The 21,343-nt window shown below is 35.4% G+C and overlaps 1 protein-coding gene across 3 annotated transcripts in view; it reads left to right on the plus strand.

Moving 5' to 3' along the window:
• VPS50 (VPS50 subunit of EARP/GARPII complex) overlaps positions 1–21,343 on the plus strand; it is a 78,504-nt gene that overhangs the window by 29,061 nt on the left and 28,100 nt on the right. For all 3 annotated transcript variants that reach the window (XM_051610929.1, XM_051610930.1, XM_051610931.1), the window contains exons 13-20: positions 3,905–4,040; positions 8,585–8,682; positions 8,988–9,082; positions 9,741–9,839; positions 12,628–12,718; positions 14,184–14,360; positions 19,105–19,223; positions 20,624–20,730. In XM_051610929.1, coding sequence (XP_051466889.1) covers positions 3,905–4,040; positions 8,585–8,682; positions 8,988–9,082; positions 9,741–9,839; positions 12,628–12,718; positions 14,184–14,360; positions 19,105–19,223; positions 20,624–20,730 — 922 coding nt within the window. The remainder of the gene's footprint in view (positions 1–3,904; positions 4,041–8,584; positions 8,683–8,987; positions 9,083–9,740; positions 9,840–12,627; positions 12,719–14,183; positions 14,361–19,104; positions 19,224–20,623; positions 20,731–21,343) is intronic.

Raw genomic sequence — 21,343 nt, forward strand, 5'->3', positions numbered from 1 at the left:
AAATAACACATCTGCATTGAAAACCGTTTAATTGTCAAGAGGTGCCACTTTGACTTAGAAGGTTTACATAATGTAAAAGCCTTTAAGTGAGCAAAAGTGAATTATGAAAAATTAATTTATTGGGAATAATTGACATAAGTATTCATGAACAGAATGGGAAAGGTTCCAGCTACGTTGTATTTGCGCTTCACTGAAATTAATCTAGTTGAAGGACAGCAAACCCTGATCTCTGTTCTCCAGTCTGCAGTTGTTTTGTATTTCTGCTTTAAGTCTTCAGAGTGCGGGGTTTTTTGTTTGTTATTTTTTCTATCTGGTTTTCTTTCTTCAGAACACTCACGAGATGCTTCTTTAGTTATATGAGCCTACAATGACTGGAATCAGGCAGTCTGCCAGCCTTTAGGGCTATAATTTCCTTGAAAAGTATTGCTTTTTAAAATTTTTCATTACTCTCTTGGTGACAATTAGGTATTTAGGCACAGGCTTCAGATTAGAAATTTTGATCTCTGTTACAAACTCTGCTGTCCAGTGCTGTTTGTTACCTGTTGCAGTACATTTGTGAGAATCAGATCGCTGAATAAGCTGGACTACCACAGCAATTACATTTCTAATTTCCTGTAGAAAAAATATCAACAGATTTTCACTCTTGTGTTCAGTTGTAAGGGAATAAATTGTTTAAGACTAAAATATGAGCCTTCTTTCTCTGTCTGGTTCCAGTGAGAACCCTTTTCAATCTGTCTACGCCGTTAAGCCAGCATATTCTTAATGTATAAATAGTTACGGAGTGCTTACTCTAATTATACATTGAAAGTCATACAAAATTAAGGTCTTCCTTTTTTTTTGGCAGTTCTTCTGTTGTGTGTTTCTAAAAATCTTTCTAACTGAACTAATTTAGCACATTTCCATTTTACACGGGTAGTGAGGGACAATGGTGGGTTTTTAATATGTTTTAATTTTTTGTAGTTGCTTCTTTCAAGATAGTGGGTTTTATAATGTGGGTTGTTTTTGGTTTTTAAATAATGTTTTCAGTAATTCTTAGGCATTTATGTAAATTACGTGCCTGAGCACTCTGGGATGCTATTTTCTTGTTGCGCTTTTCTTCTCCTTGTGATATGCCATCATAGAATCATAGAATCATAGAATCCTGGGGGTTGGAAGGGACCTCGAAAGATCATCTAGTCCAACCCCCCTGCCAGAGCAGGGTCACCTAGAGTACATCACACAGGAAGGCGTCCAGGCGGGTTTTGAATGTCTCCAGCGAAGGAGACTCCACAACCTCTCTGGGCAGCCTGTTCCAGTGCTCTGTCACTCTTACAGTAAAAAAATTTTTCCTGATATTCATCTTAAACCTCCTATGCTCCAACTTGTATCCATTACTCCTTGTCCTATCACTGGTCATCACTGAAAAAAGCTTAACTCCATCGTCTTGACACTCACCCTTTACATATTTGTAAACATTGATGAGGTCCCCCCTCAGTCTCCTTTTCTCCAAACTAAAGAGACCCAGCTCCCTCAGCCTTTCCTCATAAGGGAGATGTTTCACTCCCTTAATCATCTTTGTGGCTCTGCACTGGACTCTTTCAAGCACTTCCCTGTCCTTCTTGAACTGAGGGGCCCAGAACTGGACACAATATTCCAGATGTGGCCTCACCAATGCAGAATAGAGGGGGAGAAGAACCTCTCTTGACCTACTAACCACACCCTTTCTAATACACCCCAGGATGCCATTGGCCTTCTTGGCCACAAGGGCACACTGCTGACTCATGGTCATCCTCCTGTCTACCATGACCCCCAGGTCCCTTTCACCTACACTGCCATGCTCTATCTCTTTCATCCTTTCTCCTTTGAATCCTACTGGAGCAGGGGAGTTTGGTTGCTTTATTTTCAAGCTTGTATCTTCTTTATTCTAGCATGAGTTGAAAGAAATTCAGTTGTTCATTTCCTTTGTCTAAATGGAATTATCTTGGTATTGAGTAACAGATCCTTCCTTCCTGGCTACCTCGAAGCCAGTTTGTTTTCAAGGATAGTGATCTGCACAGCCAAAGTTTAGATATTATAGCTACTAAAAGCCCTGAAATACAGTAACAGTAACATTGCCTCATGAGTTGGCAGAGAAAATTACTAAAACAACTGTTGAAATGGTGGGGCAACTTACTGATTAAATGATAAACTTATTACCTTATTTTGTTCCATCATTAACAAAGTTCTTTAGTACCTGAGATTAAAGTGTTTCAGTAATGCAGTCAGTAATGAATATCAACTCTCCAGTTAAAAGGCATTTTAGAAAAAAAATAATAATCTCAATTGTTACTTTTTTGATGCACCAAGAACTTGACATTTTTGTTGTGTTAGAAATGGTGTGTCCAGGATGCCTTATTTGTATCCTTCAGGCAGCTCTGGTTTGATAGGGAACAGAACCATAATAATAATTAATTAAAAAAACCCAAAACCTAAGCAACCTAAAAGACATAATGATTAATATAAGGCCTCCAGATATTTTTGCTAGTGACATCTATTCATGCTAATGAACAATCTTTTGAGTCCTTAATCATAAGCAGACTGTGGGAGGATACCGCTTGGGCTGAATGAGTTACGTGCCAGGAGCTTTATTATAGCCGAGAAAGGAAGAAGCATGATTAAATCCAAAGTAAAGACACTTATAATTTTTTGTTACCTGAAAGCTGAAAAATAGGAGGGCCATAAGTGATGCAACTACAGTTGCGAAGAATCTGTCCAGTCTAGTTTTTTATCATCCAACAAATGCAATATTCAAGCTTATCAAGGTTTTGTTGCAAAATATTGCTCAGGAAGGACACTGTTTACAAGGCCACGGTTACCTCAGTGAGGAAGGTGCAATTCAGAGGGACTTGATTGCTTTGGTTAAGGGTTTGCTCTCTATAGAATCCATGGCTAATTATATTGGTGGTTATGTTGACATCACTGTTGCAGAAGCCATTACTATTTTTGAAAAGGTTTGTTGTAGCTGTAATGCCACAAAGCTTTTAAATCATCTTGAATATACATTTCTGAGTTGTCATGTAAAAGCTAACTAACCTTGCAGATATTTGCTGTGGGCACTGGCATAGCAATGGGAAAGTATCTGTTTTCTACAACAGCATTGGTTTGATGTGCGGATTTCTGGACTTTTCTGAGAATCTTTAAATAATAATGTGATTGAAATCACATTTGTGCAGCTGGACTTTGCCCTTGATTGTAAGCTGTGAGACTGCTTCTTCACAGCAAGTGAGACAAGGGTGACTTACCATTGCTGCTCAGATAAGCAATATATTTTACTGTTTTTTACTCAGTAAGACCTTTTCTCAAATTGATCCCTTTACCTGACAGTCTCATCTTGGGTATTTCTACTGCATATCTATCTCTGATACAACTGATACTCTTTCACCTAATGAATATCTTAAATCACAATGACTCTCTGGAGTGGAGAGTGTGTCGGGGAGGCAGGACAGCTGCTATCTAAGTTTGCTTGTTTGTTTTTAATTGTCTTCTTTATACAACATTTAGTCCAATGAGGCACCAACCAGGATGGCTTCTGTGTACAACTAGCTATGTCATTGAACTGATGCAGTGTCTGCGTTTCACAGGGTGGCTGCATCCCTCTTTGTTGGTGAGATGTGCTGACCATTAGACTGTATGGCTTTATTTCTCTATCTACCTTGCTGTTCCGTAAATATGAGGTGGTTAATATGTGGACCAACTGGAAAAAACTTTGCGCATTTGATTATTTGACAAAAATCATGCATTCATCAGCTCTAGAATACTTTTGTAAAGGAAACTGATATACATCACGCATCTCAGTGTATGGATATGGAGGCTTTTCTATGTTTTGTTTTGCCTCTGCAAAAAATGAATGCAATTGTTAAGTTTCACAATGTTATTTTTTCCATAGCATATTACATCAGACAGCTACATTCCATGCCTTGCTGATCTCTGTAAAGCCCTCTGGGAAGTCATGCTCAGTTACTACCGAACCATGCAGTGGCACGAGGATCATGACCAAGATGAGGCAGCAGCTGTGTCTTCTGGTAAGAAACTGTTCTGGAAGCAAACTTCTGATTTTTGGAAATAACTTTTCTTATGCTCAAATTGTTAATTTGTGTATGAGTACCTTTGTAGTCTTAACTCAGTGCCTTCAGCATTATTGCTTATAGTCTACAGTAAGGACTAAAATACTCACTAGATTTTTGGAGCCTTCAGTGTAAGGTTCATTTTTTAACAAATGTGTATGTGCCATTATCACAGATATAAACAGTTTTATTTTAAATTGTACTTATTTTTAAGTGTGAAGTAAGCTGTGGTAGATGATTACAGAATCTGAGGATTTTTCACTTTAATGTAGGATCTGTGAAATTTCATGGTTTTTTTCAGTGTTGAAATTTTCATTACATATTAAGTTGGATTGTGTACTAGTGAAGGTGACTGAAAAAACAGAGAACAAATGTTGTGGTTTTAAGGAAATGCAATTTTCTGAATGTTGTACATCATCTATACTAGTGAATACATCATAAGATATGGTCACAATTTCCTTGATACTCTTACAGGAAAAGAAAAACATTTAGTCTTAAAGTATAATTTTGGTTTTCTTTTGTTGTTCTTCCAGTTTGTGTTTCTTAGGACAGAAACACAAAATCTTTGTCTTTTTTCTGTCTAAGTCCTCCTAAGTGCATCTTGCTGGACATATTCTAAATTAATATAAAATGTCTGGAGACAAACTTTATTTTCCCACTAACTCAAGATACTTGTTTTTGGCAGAGGGTGGAGTATGAAATTTAGAGTATTAAGATTTATTCAAAACTCCTAACTATTTGAATCACGTTTGCTTGTTTTTTACTGAAAAGGAGGCTTATGTCAAAGGACAAGGACTGCAGAATTGTTGCTAAAGTTATTCCTTCTTGCTTGAGATGCGTAAAACTTACATCGTTTAGTTAGATTATAAAAAGAAAGGGAAAAAAGTGGAAATAGAAGTAAAGAAAAGATTTAACTACAATGTATTTGAAATCTGACATTTCTTTCAAAACGCAGATTTAGTACAGATTTTAAGTCTTAAAAAGAATGAGATTTGTGATATTCAACATTGTCTTCCTACTTCAAATTTGAAAAATTAATGGAAGTGTTTTCTTTGAAGTGTCCTTCCTGTATTGTGTGGAATCTTAAAAGAAAAAACCAACTTAAAAAATGTGAAATTGGTGAAACGGGGGTGTCAGATAAAAGGTTTTATAGGTATATCTGAATTAAAATTCACAGGTGAAAGATTTAATTGAGATGCACCATGTGAAGAAAGATTCTGAAGTTTCCAGTGAAATGCCCATTCTCAGTAATATTTAGTTTTAAATTTAAAATAACTTCAGATAATTACATTTCCTTCTCTTGTTTTAATTTTGTTCTGATCTTTGCATGTGTGAAATAAATCAGGGATCATCAGTGTTTATTATATGAAAACAATATCCCAGTAGACCACTTACTCAGCTCCAGATGTAATTTTAAATGTAGCTCCTCTTATTGTGGTTGCTTGTGATATCCTGAACAAATAAAATAATTTGCAGTGTAAAACCGTTAAAAGAAACCACTAAGCCAAATAGAGTGTATATTCAGTCACGAGTAATTTTAAATGCATTGCTTCTTAAACATGTTCCAGAGTATTTTGGTATGTTTACTACTAAACCATTATATCTGCTGTCACTCACTTTAAGTTTCTGGAGATGGTAGGGCTTAGCTGTAATGTAGAACTAGAACATATTTGAGCTACTGAATCACTTTTTCAAATACCTCAGCAGTGATAAAGCACACAAGGGAATTTCATAAGTGTAATTTTAGTTTCAGAGGGACTATAAATATGCACCAAATGTCTTGTTTTTCCTAAAAGTCATCGCTCATTCTGAAGTAATTATTAAACGTGTACATGGAAGTTTTGCTCCATGTTTATTGATTTAATAGCTGTGATATGTACTAAAGCAAAACAGTAAGATTCCTGTAGAAGGTGGTTATGTCAGAAGGAACCACAGAGGCAGTTCAGGAGATGATGCTGAAATTGTTCCCTTGATTAGACCCTGTAGGCTGAAGCAGCAGAGGGAGCAGTCTTAATGTCTTGCGAAGTACATTAGATGGCTCAAGGGACTCTTGATCTTAAGGCACCATCCCAGCTGTAGAAGTGAGAAGCTGGACTTGGAGGCCATGAATAGCTCTTTTTATTTTAGTAGTGAAGCTTATCCAAAATAGGTACTGTGTGGATTATGGAAAAAAGGTTGCACTTCATCTAGATCATGTGCCATGTATTTGTGATTATTAATGCCTGTTAGAGATTTCTCCCACAGTGTTCTAGAGAAGGTGGTGGCTCATGGCTTAGACAGGTGGCTTACAAACTGGCTGGACGGCCGAGCCCAGAGAGTTGTGGTGTATGGAGTTGAATCCATCTGGCACCCAGTCACAAGCAGTGTTCCCCAGCGAGCTGTGGCTAAGACAGCTCATTTTTTTAAACTCACATAGTCAGAGAAAGGATAAATCCACTTAGTGTTTCTATAGTAGGGTTATTCTTTCTGTTTATCTTTTGTATAATCTTCCATGATAAATCGCTTTTGAAAATGCATTTGTCATAATCCTTGCTTTCAGGAGAAGAGGAGCATATTTAGGTACAGTTACTAAATTGTAATTTACATACACAGTGGCCAATATTTGTTCTATGATTTTTCTTTCTTGAGAAAAGTTTTCTTTCAGTGCCCTGTAACAGGTACAGTATGGAAGTCTGAGTATTGTTTTCACTTATGAGATTTTTGTCTTTTGCTGTTATTCTGACATTAAAAAGGTTACTCAGTTGCTTGTTGTGACCTTTGGTGATTTCTTTTTACGTTTCTGTACAGATTTGTGATGTAAAGAGCAGTAAGAAAAAGTACACAGCTCTGTAGTATGACAAGTGTAGATATGATGTGTTGGTAAGATTGTATGGAATATTCACTATAAGGGTGCTGAGACACTGGAGCAGGTTATCCAGGGGCGTTGTGGATGCCCCATCCTTGGAAGTGTTCAAGGTCGGGTTGGATAGGATTTTGAGGAAGCTGATCTGGTGGGAGATGTCTCTTCCCATGCAGAGGGGTTGGAACTAGATTATCTATAAGGTCTTTAAGGACTTGATCTCCAGAGGTCCATTCCAACCTCTGACATTCTGTGATTCTGTGTCCCTCCCAATCCAAACCATTCTGTGATTCTATGATTTTGAGTAAATTTTGAGGGTAAATTCTTAGTCTACCTGCAAAAGCAGTCTCAGTGACTTCAAACAGGAAAGAACTGAACACAGCTTTGCAGCCTTGGAAGTAATGAGTATCTATCCCTAATATAAGTCCTAATTCTGTTATATATTTTACTAGGTTTTTAATGGTGAAGAGTTCAATGGTGAAGAATTCAATTGAAAGCACCAGAGCTTTTACTTTCTTGCTGCATATTGTATTGTACTGGTTCTGTATTCTTGAGGTCTAGCCTCATGGGCAGACTAATTTTAACTTAACTGGCTTAAAGATTCTTCTTGGCAGTGTTTATATGTTCACAATCATAATCCCTAGCTTGCAGTTGAAGCTCCCTCAATGTTTGGTAAAGATCATCATTTAATAACATGTCCAGACACACCAAATAGCTCCACTTAAAAGAAATTAAGCAAGGCAAGCATCCTTCTCAGTAACCATATTCCCCATATTTGCTGAATTTAAATGGTGTTACAGTTACTGAAGGTTTCATATTTTTACTGTTTATATTATGTTTTTATATTACATAAGCATTCATGTAATAGGTATTATATATATTTAGGGTTTTTTTTTAATATAGATGAGAAATGCAAATAGTTCTTTTTCTGAGAAACATACTCTGAAAAAGTTCAGAGTAGAAAACATATTGATGGGAAGAAGAAAGTTGCATATCATGCTCCTCTACTTAGCATTTGACCTATGACTGGGAGTATGAGAGGTAAGTGCTAATTAGGATTAATAATTATTACAGCAGGTAACTCTGCTCACTTGAGAGTGAGCACTGGGTGATCTGAAGATGACGTGGTCAGAACACGGTCAGACTCTGCTGTGCTCTTTTGTACTTTGGTTTAATTGAATTGTCAGTGTCTGATGCCTGTTATAACCATTCCTGCTCAGTGAGCAACTCTCCTTTCTCCTTAATGCACAGTGCTGCAGAGGTCTGCTCTGCAGACATCTAAAAAGGCTGATTAAAGTCTTATATCTGGCCTCCCATTCCTTACTGAGCTTGTTAATAAGGTGCTCATGGTACTCGTCTAGACTGCAAGGTCTAGAGCAAGGCTTGACACAGAGCATTTAGGTTGTTGACAAAAAAATTCTTAAGTGCTGGCAGATGAAGGGCAGATGAAGGGCAGATGTAGGATCTCTGTGGTTCTGGACTCTTCTTCAGCAGACAGTAAAATTGGACATGAAAAATTGCTACTCTTTCTGAGGAAAGTGAAATGAAGCCATGAGGAATTCTGGAAAAATGATAATGGCTAAGGCAGAAGTTGTATTATGGGTAGAAAACTAGGATACATTTCAAGGCTTTTGGAAAGATCTGCAGTACCTTTCACCTTCAGTTTCAGATGGCAGCAATGTGATAGGAACCGAAGAGAACAGTTTTGATCGCAGCTATGTGAAAAAGAAATTAGAACATGGGCTTTCACGGATATGGCAGGTATGTTTGTTTTTTGTTCGTTTGTTTGTTTGGTTTTTTTCCCCCTAAAAGTTATTTGTTTGGGGCTAAATATATCAAAACCACAGAAATATGATTTCCACAACTTGGGTTACTGCTTGGTTGCTCCAGGTATGTTAGAAGGTCAATGAGAAACCATTCATGTTGCAGAAAATTCTTCATTTTCCAAAAGTTGCAAAAAGAAAAGTGCAAACAACCCCAAAAGTACTAATGAAACAGGCATCTGAGCCTTCACTTTTTTTGTCTTTAGTGTATTAATTGTACATAAACTTGTTTGTGTTTTGTAGGATGTTCAACTGAAAGTGAAAACATATCTTCTGGGAACAGATCTATCTAACTTCAAATATGATGACTTCATATTTGTACTTGATGTTACTAGCAGGTATACTGATGTGGTCTTAAGACCACAACACATGCATAAACTTGAACTCTGATAAGGCAGCACAGTTAATTAAGGCTGATATTTACATTCTTACCAACTTTGTTCATATGTACTGGTAGTCTAAAGAGCACTTTCTGTGGAAGTTTGAGGATGTAATTGGAGAGGTAGCATAAATTGCTTTGCTGTTCAAGTGGTTCTTAAGTGTGATATGATTTCAGTGTCATCCATGTTTTAAGATTTCAGATGTGCAGATCTGACAATTTAAATGTTTCTAAAAGCTCTTACAGGGACTCTCAGTAAAGAGCAGCAGAATACTGTGGTACTGCTAATCTGTACAGCATTATGTCCTTCTGTTTTGGTAAGAAAGTTACTGATTCAGACTGTGAGCTGTACAGCTTGCTCTGCTTAATGAGATCTCATAAAAGACATTTATTTTGTTTATGGCTCTCTGTCTCTATGTGTATGGAACATTATGATAGAATTTTGAGGGAAATGAGACACGGACTTTTGTGGAATGAGTAAGTGCAACTTCACGTTGGTGCCCTGCTTTTATGGAGATATACCTATCTCATAGTAACAATTGTGGCTTGTAATTCAGGTTGGAATAGCAGTATTAATAAATCAATAAATATTTCTAAACTTTGTTTTATTGCTATAGGCTGATGCAAGTTGGTGAAGAATTTTGTGGCAGTAAGTCTGAAGTTCTGCAAGAATCTATCAGAAAACAAAGCGTTAACTATTTCAAAACATACCACAGGTGAGATTACTGCATGTGCAGTAAATTAATGTCATTTATTTTTGTTGAATTAAACTTTGAATGCTTTCCAAGGGAATTCCACTGCATAATGTTTCTGCATTGAGGTTGACAGAGTGGAATAAGTATCATGGTGAGAATAAAGCTCTGAGCACTGGAGAAGAGGGCAGGGTGGAGAAGCTTTTGCTTCTGTTATGGTTGTGGAAAACTAGATATGCAGCCAGCAAGCCAGATAAAGATGAAAGGCTTTTTGTATAGAATTTCAGGAATTATTCAGGCTGTCTCCTGGGATCCTGAGGATGAATGTCTTTTGAATCCCTACTTGCTAATAAAATTATTGCTTCTCTTTTTTTTGGGCCTGATCATGTGTGGCTGTGAACTTCTTTTCCCAGTATGCCACTTTGTCTTATATCAAATGAGATGTTTAGAACTGAGTCCATCCTTTTGAGTCATGTTCTTGTAATTTTTCCACTGGCAGTAGCTAATTATATTTCAGCCAATTCTACTGTCGTATCTGAAGCCAGTCATGTGCTGTCATGTGCAGGCAGTGTCTGGTGTCAGATATGATTTATGGCTATGACAGTTTCAAGACTTGTCTGTTTATTTTAACTGCCTTGATTTCTCAAATGTTGTGGTTTGGGTGTTTTGGTCTACCTAACAAGTCTTTCACTACACTGATTTACCACATAATACATTATGTGGTTAAGTAAACATTCTTTTGACTCTTACGATTTTGTGTCTGTTTAAAGAACCTATTTAACAGCTAAGGATTCAGAGACTAATTTTCTGTATTATCTCTGAGTAAAATAAATATTGAGTAACATTGATGGAATATGTATAGAAATAAGTTTTTTTAAATAACTTGTGTTTATTATTAAGGTAATGTTTCTTGTAATTCTTGTGGGGAAAAAAATGAAATAATTATCGATATGACTTGATATGAACCTTTTAATACTTTTTACATATTTTATGCTTCATGGGTATTGTGAAGATTAATTGCCCGATTTTTTCATCCTCAGAAAAAAAAATAGAAAACATCCTCTTTTCCAGATGTTTCCCTCAAGTTGATTTATATAAAAGCTTTAAGCATCTGCCTTTTCTGATCAAGCTAATGGGGCTTTCACTCCACTTGTATATTTAATTGGAGGTGGAAAAAGAATTATTTTAAGGATTCATTAGTACATTTAAGTTACTTAGAACTAAAATGCTCAGAGTTCAGAAGTAATCAGTTGGTTGTGTAATTTGACATATGTGGTCTCCTGGGTGGTGTGGTGTTTAGGAGAACTGCTAGCATAAAGAAATAATTCAAAGGAGCTGGTCATGTCATTGAAAAAGCATAGAAGAGTAATGTAATACTAGAGCAGACATGAAGCCTTTTTGGTTAAATGTTGATTATTTTTAAAAATTAGGATAGGCTTTTGGCAGAGAACATCAGTAAGGCAACTTGAGGACTGCAGTATACTTTTTGTTCTGTTATGTTAGGAAAAAGGTGTATCTGATCACTATAGCTGCTCAGAGGACATGTGCATCTGACCTTCCATGTGTGCCAATTTCTGGACTTGTACACTGGTGAAACTGAAAAGGATTTGTTCAAGTACTTTGTCAGTGCCTTGATTTTGGCTTTGAAATTATGCAAAACCTGGCACCGTATGGCTCTTCAGTGTTTGCATTTCTATGACTCTTTCTCCTTAGTCTTCCTCAAAGAATTCTAGTCTATAATGCTGACTTTCACAGCATCTCTATCTGTTGGTTCTCATGGCTTTACTGTGAGAAGATCTACGGGTGCTCAGTGCCTCAAAAATAACACAAGAAGTCTATTTGTAGTTAACTGGTGAATTTAAATAGACACAGCAAACTGTAGTCATATTTCAACACATTGCTCATCTTGTTGAACAATAAAATTTAATTGTAGTGGTGAATATAGTTTTTTATTGAAATAGTAGTATTTCTATTTCTTACTACCTAAGTAGAAACACAGTGCATAATTTACCAACTGCAACTTGTTAAGCAAAACAATATACCATATGTTAAGAGGAAAAGGTGCAGCAATGTGATCTTGATAAGCACTCATTGGTGTCTTTTCCTATACGAGTTCCTGCTTAAGTATTTTCTTTATTAAAGGTATTTCTGCTTATGGATGAGCAGAAGCTTCTCTAAGAATTAAAAGCATAACAGAAACAGTAAAGAAATGTAAGGGCTTGATGATATTTCCCTAAAATATTTTCTATATTAGTACCAAGGTAAAGTTAAGCTATGACGAAATATATAGTTCAGGAGATTAAAAGCCATTCAATTTCTCTTTTCTGAAAAGTTGAAATGCCTGTAGAATATTAGTTCTTTCCAATTCCTGCTTCTGTTGGCTTCTCTGTGTTTGAAAGAAGCATCTCTATTGTGTGGCCTCACAGAAGCTCTTGTGCCTCTAATAGTGTGTTTGTAATTATTATATTGCTTTCTACAGCTTACACAGAGGAAAAAAAGTCCAGTATTACTACATAATCATAGATGTCTCTGCTTTCTAATAGTCTTGACAAAAAAAAAAAAAAAAAGTTTCCAAAGTTTGGAGATTGAAATTCATGGAAAATTTCTTCAGAGGTGTCATGAAACATATGCTATGTTAATAGCCAGGGCTTTTGCATGGTCTGTTAGTTGAAAGAGTGAGTTAAGTGTCTGTTTTCAAGTGTGGCTTTTTAGACAGTTTTTAAAGATGTTTTTCACTGCGTAAGTTTAATAATGATCTACTTCCTTATTTATACTTGTTGACAAATAAGACTATTCATTTGTTGTATTTCAGAACCCGTCTTGAAGAATTAAGAATGTTTTTGGAGAATGAGACCTGGGAACTTTGTCCTGTTAAATCAAGCTTTAGTATTCTGCAGCTTCATGTATGTTCTGTCAAGTAACACATACAAGTCTATTAATAGTTTAATAGCAAAGAATTCAGGTGTTCTGAGAGGTAGTAAGATCTGTGAACCACTGTACAAATTTTTAATGGCTGCTAAATCCCCCTAAATTTCACTTCATTGTATTGGAAACTGAAGATTTAAATACTTCTAAAACAGCAGTGTTCCTGTTTCAGGCAGTTAGAGGTTCACAGAAGAAGCTAGAGTTGTAAGAATGATGTTAGCCTTTATTTTTCATGTTTTAATGAGCTGTTAATATGTCAGTTTTCCATTTCTAAATTAATTATTTGAGGAAAAGATACTAAAAGGTGATCACCTAAAATCAGTCACATGAACACTCACTAGCTTGTACCAATTTTTGGCATCTGTTTCTGGAAACATAGGTCATACTAGCTTATTTGGGAAGAAAAAAAAAAGTGAATTACTCTGTGGTCAAGTCCAACAGAAAGCAAAATGAAACGGGAGCACTATGAGTAAAGCTATTGCTAAAGTGCAAAAATGGACATAGCTGAGCAATCTCAAGCTAGACGTAATTTTGCAGCTTGTGTAGAGTTAACTGTGAAAGTAAGCAAGAGGCTACTGGGGCAGTAACAGCACAGAGGTGAAGGAAGGAGGACCCTCGGTAGCATAAAGTAGCAAAATAAATAATGTTTTTAATAAAGAAATGAGATTATAAAGCCAGACATACTGCTCAAGGGACTGGAGCAGCAAAAAACGGCAGAAACTAAGGGATTAATTTAAACAGAAAACTAATATTGCAGTCATTTTAGCTTCATGTTTTAATCTTTAAACATTTAGATAAATGAGGATGTACATTTTGACATTATAAAGATCAGTAGCTTTAGTTTGGTAGATAAAAATGATGTCAACTGAGATAAGTTATTTAGAAAAAAAATGTCTGAAATTATGCCTTATGTGCCCTACTTAGTCCATATATTTGCAAAGGTATGGGCACACACCCAGTTACCAGAAACTTTGTGTGCAGTGTATTTAGAAATGAATACATTTTGAAAAAAAAATCTTAAAAAAAATAAAATAGAAAGAAAAAAATTTCAGCCTTAGTAAATGACTAGTTAACTTGTCTAAAGAAAACTACATATAAAAATCAAATCTAGGTCTTGCTTTATCTCCTAATTTCTGTGAAATAAAAAAAACCACATAGTTTTCACCTAGCTTCAGACAGCAGATACTTTCCGAATGCTGGTGATGTATTGCATGTCATAGCCAAAATCTGCAAAAATTAGAAAGACTAGAATAAGATTGCCAATTTAAAGGTTAAATTGAGCTAGTGTGATAATCCATTTTAAATAAAAGGAAGCTTTGGCTAAAATTTTTGGTGTCAGGTTAATTGTCCACATGTTTGTTGTTATATTCTGTTTTAATGGAACTGGAGTAATAATAATCTGCTTTGTTGATGATTAAAATTGTACTTTATTTCTATTAATAGGAATTTAAGTTCATGGAGCAGTCACGTTCTCCATCTGTGTCACCTAGTAAGCAGCCTGCCTCAGCAGTTTCAACAACAGTGACATTATTTGAGCAGTACTGTAATGGAGGAAACCCATTTGAAATTCAGGCTGACAGCAAAGATGACGAGACAGAAGACGTGCTGGCTTCCAATGGGGTATGGAATGTTTCAGGGGAAGAAAAAACCCCAACAAATCTTGCTCTCTGTCATTGATAACTTATTTTGTGTATCAAAATGTCTTAGTACAGTTAATTACAGTACTGTGTGAAATATCAAGGCACTTTGCTCCTTCAGTTAGGTAGTTTGCTTTGCTTTTAACAGTGCCAGAAAGCCAGGCATCCTGTTTGAAGTTTAGTTTGTTTTGCAATGGATAAATATATTTTTTCCCCATTTGAAGTCAAGTGTTCTGAAAGCTGGCAAGGCATGTTCCACCTACATTAGTATTTTCCCAGGGGTTTCCCAGGGCTGCCACAGCCCTTCAGTGGTGACATGCTGTGGGCTTCATGAAACAGGTTAAAGGAGTTGTGATCCCATGAATTGCCAGCAGGCTAATGTCCTACACATGCAGAAAAGTCCATGTTGTGGTTTCCTGGTCTTTAATTTTGAAGTGTCCCATTTAGTAAGCTTGCATGTTGTCAGAGACTCTCAAGGCTGGCTGAACTATCCTCTTTTACAAAGCTGTGTGCCAATTTAGTGTTCTTTATTAGTGAATCCTGAACATATTTTAAGTTGATAAAATGTGATTTTGTGCCCAGTGAAGAACTATAATGAAATTTGGGTTTCTTTTGGCACCAGAGGGACAGAATGTTCTGCATGGAAAGAGTGAAATACCAATTATATATTTTATTATGTGTTTTTCTTGTGAGATATGGGTTAGACATACAGTTTTTCATGTAATAAAATAGTTGTTGGTTTGTTGGGGTTTTTCTAACCTTAAATGGAGTGGTATTTGAAGAACTTAGAAACAGCGTATAGGACTTTTTTTTTTTAAGCTAAAAGGTAAAGTTAATTTTCAGTTTGTTAAACGTAATTTAGAATGAATTATGGAGGATGATGCTTTTGATTTCTCTTCCATCCTTGTGGAAATCAGTTGGGGTGAGTATTTCCTTTATTTGACATGTTTCTAGCAATGCTGTATAGAAACAGGTTTATTCCATATGATAACCTGAGTTTAATGCATTGGAAAATGGAAACTAACTGCTTTTAATATTGAAATATGTTAAATAAATCTGAAGAGTCATACTGAGAGTGTGGAGAAGGGTGTTCAGTGATGCTAAGTAGGCAGTTACTTGGTTTTCATCAGTGTGTTTGACCGTTAACTCCATTGCCAGAAGGGTAAAAGCCTTTTCATACTATATATGAGCCAGGGAAGTTTTATGCACATTTACATATAGACTTGAGGCACAGGGCATGGTAATTATCTTGTAGTTGTACAGGACTTCTAACCTGGCTGGTATTTGAACCAAGGTTCCTTGTCATCCCAGTGAGTATACTCTCCAAGTGACTGTCCTGCCTTCCCTTTTCACATTTTTCATCTTCTCTGTCTATTACCAGCTGGTCTGAAGTGAATTCAAATTAGTCAAATGGAGGTTGCAAAATTTAGTTTTTAGAGAATGCAGACATGTTTCCAGATATTTCATGAAATGGCATGACAAGAACATAAGCAGTTGATTTTCTTGACAAATGGATCGCTGGGACAGTAGGGACTGTCAGGATTTCTTCTGAGAATTTTAGTCTTTTTAATTGCTTAGTTGTTGCAGTGCTGTACAACTGAAAATGGGCCTCTGAATCCAGTTACCTCAGCTCTGTATCTTGAGCTTCAGTGAGATGTTTTGTGTCCTTTTTCTGTAGCTCCCTAAAATATCTTTATTGTGATACAGTTAACTTGCAGTTTTGTGACGCTCTTCCAATTGATAAATCTTACCATTTTCCTGTGGGTTTGTCTGCCTAAACACTTGTGAACTGATTATTGCTACAAGATATCTGAATTCCTTTTAGCACTTTAAAATTTTACTACAGACTCTACATATTCAAAGTAGGTTTATATGATCACTTCGGGTTGAGGTCACTATTTAATAGTTGTGAGTTACTTAAGGCATACTTAAAAATACAGATATTTTAACCTCATGAAATAACTTTTTCAGCTCATTAATAGTGTTAGGTTGAGGAGACTTAATACATTATTTTTCCATTAAAAAATAATTTCTCAAAATTGTCAAAATCTATGATGTTAAAGTTAGTATGTCAACTGTCAGATTCATATCTCAAGACAAATTGTAGCTAGTAAAATGTTAAATTTACTACAAATTGTTATCACTGGGTTTTAATTGAATTGGCATGCCATTTATTATATATTAATACATAATAAGTGTTCTCCATGCCAATGTTCCAGCCAAATTAGTTAGACCGTGACTCTTTGTTCTTAATCAAGGCTGAACTCCACTCATTTTTTAAATAAATTGAGCTGCTTTCATTATAGCTTTCCTTTGTCTGAAGTGTTCGTGCAGCAGAAATTCTGACAGTTAATACTAATGAACACAACATTTCATTTTAGTCTGTGTCTAATACTGCAGTCTTTTTTCTATCTGGGCTGTTTTTTGCTTTGGATTTGTTTGTGCTGTGGTCTTCCTGCTTTTATAATGTACTGCTCTAATAGTGTTAAGCTTTAAAAACCTCTGTAGCTTGGAGCTGGTGCAGGACTTGCCATTTGTGGCTGAAAAAATTTCATGTATTTTGGATGACTGAGAGACTGGCATTACCTTAATATATCTTTCTTGGTTTTCCCCTCTGGAGGACTGTTGTATTGTTTCCAACCCTGCCATTTCTTAAGGATCCTGGTACCAGACTGTCTTTGTCATATGTGTCATTATTGCCTCCATGGATAGAATGGCTTCAGGGCAGGGTGCCCTTGATCTCGCTTCAAGTGCAAGTGCATTCTGCAGCCTGATGGATATTCTTAATGCTCTGATAGTTGTTTAGGTATCCAGGAGAAAAAGTTGTATCACTGAGCATCAAGTATTTGTTTTCCTTTAATCTTTTCTGGGTTAAGAAATTTATCTTGTGAAAATAATATTATTTCATTATTTATGAAGTGTCTAAAGCACCTATACTACAGAGCAACCTAGAACATTTGAAAAAGAAATTGACATGAAATACTGCTTTTAAATGGAGTGAAAACAGATTGCAAATTTCAGGTTTTTTTTTTTAATTAAAATCCTAACTGTACACTTCTAGTATGTGTGTATGGCTATAAAAATAATTTATTATTTGTGTTTTTGAATAGTATTTCTCCATGTAACTCATACTCTAGCAATAATAATGCATGTTTACCATGGAAATCCTAGAAAGTATTGTATATGCTGTAGCCTGTGTTCCTCAGTTTTTCCAGGCTGCAGTTGTAAGCCCCAAACCTTCTGTCCTTGAATTGAAAATATTTTTTTAAAAATACTTGAAACACAAGTCAACGATTGAACAAAGTGAAGCAGTTTCAAAAAATCAAAAAATGTGGTTGAGTGTTTGGAGGCAGTAGTTTTCTGTAACTACTTCAGTTGCTTATTTTTTAAAAGACGCAAGGATTCGTTTATCTGTGCATTCACATTTTCCATGAGGTTATTCTGGAATAATTGGTGGCATTTGTGACAAATGTAGCAACGGGTGCATGAAGTTTTGTTCCATCAAAGAGGAATTGTTCCATCAATAATTAGATAAACATCTAAATATATCGGGCTATTGTGGCTTTTAGTAGATCAAGGATGCTGTATATGTCAAGACAAGACCGAGAACCAACACATGCAAATAAATCCAAGCATGCCCCAAACAACTAATGAAGTTTTCTGAGAAAGTAATGGGAAAGAGAAAGAAAATACTTTTAATCTCACCCCTGCTGATTTTATTCCACTGATACGTTTGAGTGATATAATTGATTTATGTCTATGCACTGAGTTATATAATGTAAGAGTGTTTCTTAGAATAATATAGTTTGCTGTGTTTTGGGGTTTTCTTGAAGTTTTTATTTTCCCCTGAGAGGAAAGTTGTATCAGTTTGGGTTGTAGAATTCTGTTCCTTGCTTGCTCTGTAGTTTTTGTTTGTTCCATGTACAGTGCAAAGTTCATATATATAGTACCTACAGATAAACACAGTTATTCTTTTTGCTGTTAGTGTAGACAGAACAGCATACAGTTGAAAAAGATAAGTGGAGAAAAAATAGTGAGAAAAAAAATTACCTGGTAATAGTTAGCCATGAGAAATAATTCCATTTTTGCAGTAGCATTTGTCTGCTTATAGTTTTCTTGAAATGTTTGTGCTTAGTCAAAATCACGTGGTCTGTAATAGGTTAAGTGGTTGAAAGTCTGTCTAGCATAAATATCTTTAAAAGTCTACTAAAATCAATTTTACAAAGAACTGCAAGGGTTTTTTTGGTGTGTTTTTTTAAATAAATAAGTATTTTCATGAACCAATAGTTTAGTCCTTCTTGCCTTCGTAATTAAGGATTGTGTGGTGCCAGGTATTTTGGTTTATTACCACCATATGGATACATTTTGAGGTTTTATCACTGTTTTTTTCAGATTGTAAAGTAAGTACTAGAAGTCAGATACTTGGGGTTTTGACACAGCAACAAGAAAGCAAAAAAAATACCAGTAGCTGGGAAAAAAAGTGATGCAAATATTTACTCTTAATCAACATCTGAGAATAGAAGTTTGTTTAGACATGCACTTAAAAATGATTTTGTATAATTTATCTGCTGCATTGTTAATGAACATTGTCAGTAGCCTTTCAGCCAGCAGTTATCTGTAACCTGATCAAAGAAAAATCCAAGATGTGACCAAAATGCTACCTTAAACGAGTGACAATGTTATAAAAAAAATAATGGCAGGTTTTTTGTTGTTTTTTTTTTAAACAGTATGAATCAGATGAACAAGAAAAAAGTGCATATCAAGAGTATGATAGTGACAGTGACGTTCCTGAAGAGTTGAAAAGAGATTATGTCGATGAGCAAACAGGAGACATCCCTGTGAAAAGGTAAGTAGACTGTGTGAGTCCTTGGTCTCGTTTACGTGGTTTTCATCTCAGTATTCTAATACATTCATTTTCTGTTCAATCTATACAACAATGGAATAATAATGTACCTGCACTTAGATCTCTGGAAGGGGGAGTAACGTTAAACTTTACTGCAGAAAGGAAAATTGGAAAGAAAGGTTTTGGTGGGGGATAAAGGCACTCTGAAGCAAGGAGTGGAAAACTGGTTAGCAAGCATTAGATGTTAACTGAAGGTTCTTCTACGCCCGCTGTCGTGCATATATACAATTTCTGTTGTGTCAAAAGCAGTTATTTGCAGACAAATGGTTTGAGGCTTGTGCTTTTGCAGAACAAAAACAAACTTACAGATGAGAAAAAAAATAGCTTGAAGATGGTAATTTGGAATTTTAAAATATTTTCCTTTAAGAATATATACACACATACATATATACACAGACATGAATATACATATAATATTTTAATATATAGAAATATTTTATCTATATTCATATAAACAAAAGCTATTTCTGTAGCATTTAAAAGGATCTGAAATACAATTTGTGTCTAGGACACCTTACTACTTAGATGTCCATTCTGACTTTGTGAAGCAGGCTAACATTTGTATGTGGAGGATTGCAGGAGAACTAGAAAGCAATCAGCTTGGGTCAAAACAGATAAGTAGTTTTTAAAGAGTAACTCCTTAAGATAAAATATTGTTAGCATGATTTAATAAGATATATCAGATAAACCACTTCATTTCGAAGAACTGATGGAGATATTAATATACATAAAGCACAATCACTGTCTCTAGCTTTGTGCTGTGAAATTGGAGCATTCAGAATTATTGAAAGAGTATTGTTTTGAGGTATGACAGCTGGCAGAAGGTTTCTCAAGTTGGAAGGAAACCAGAAGGATTAAAAAGTTCAACTCTCTGCTTTCTCGCAAGACTACTGCTTATGAAAACTTTAATGTATTTTTAGTTTCATCTTATTCAAAATTGTTTTCAGTTTCTTGATCGTCATGTTCAGCTGTAGTTCACTGGTCTGCCCCTCTTTTGTTGTGACTTGCATTGTTTCAGTTTTCTTTACTTGATAAGCTATGAACTTGTATCACAGTGGTTAAAATCATTGCTGATGCCAGACAGAGGTCTGCAGAACTCAAGCTTTGGACTGCAAGTCAAAAACTCCTGTCTCTAGCACAATTTTATGTAAATTAGGTCAGATCTCTAACTTCAAATGTTAGAATTCTATCCCAGTTATGCTTTGGCATAAAGAAAATAATGCACTGGAAGACATAATGTCATGAGAAAGAAGCCAGGGGTAAGGATTTCTTTTCTACAAACTTGTATTTGTCTGTGAATATAATAGTTACATTTGTTGTGTTTTGTTTTGTTTTCTTTAAAGTGTTTCTCGAGAAACTCTGAAGAGCAGAAAGAAATCAGATTATAACCTCTATAAAGTGAACGCACCCATCCTAACTAACACTACACTGAATGTAATACGGCTTGTTGGTATGTAGAATGATTCTAGTTTTTAATGTGTTTTTTTTTATTTTGGTGCAAACCTATGGATTATAGAAAAAATGCTAGATGAATTTTAAGGCTTTTAAAGATAGACCTAGTTGGGCTCTATTTCCGCCCTTTGAAAATGTTAATAAAATAGAAATAAAGTACTAAATCATAATAATTTTTAATTTAATAGAAAATTTTGTTATATCTTGTGAGTTATTTTTATTTTGAAAATTATTCTGCATTCATATATTGAGTTTAAGCAATAATGGTGGATTATTTCTCTAAAATATTGAATGCATATATAGAGTGGAGATAGAAAGAAAATAGGTTAATATTTTATGTTGTCAATGTGTCTTTGTGGAATAAATGCTTCATTTTAAATGAGTAGAGTTACCAAAGTAAGAACTAAAAATGTTGGGGTTTTTGCCCTTTCATTACTCAAATTCTCACGCACAGAATACCCGTCTTTACCCATCTTTAGTAGACAACTAGAAGAAAAGTGCCCTCCCATACTGGTATTTTCAGTAAATGGAATGCATCCTAGTAATCCCCAGGGAGTTTAGGGAATCTCTATCCTTTGAGGTGATCAAGATGCAGCTGGAAAAGCCCCTGA

This window comes from Apus apus, chromosome 2, assembly GCF_020740795.1.
Source record: "Apus apus isolate bApuApu2 chromosome 2, bApuApu2.pri.cur, whole genome shotgun sequence".
Classification (NCBI taxonomy): Eukaryota; Metazoa; Chordata; class Aves; order Apodiformes; family Apodidae; genus Apus; species Apus apus.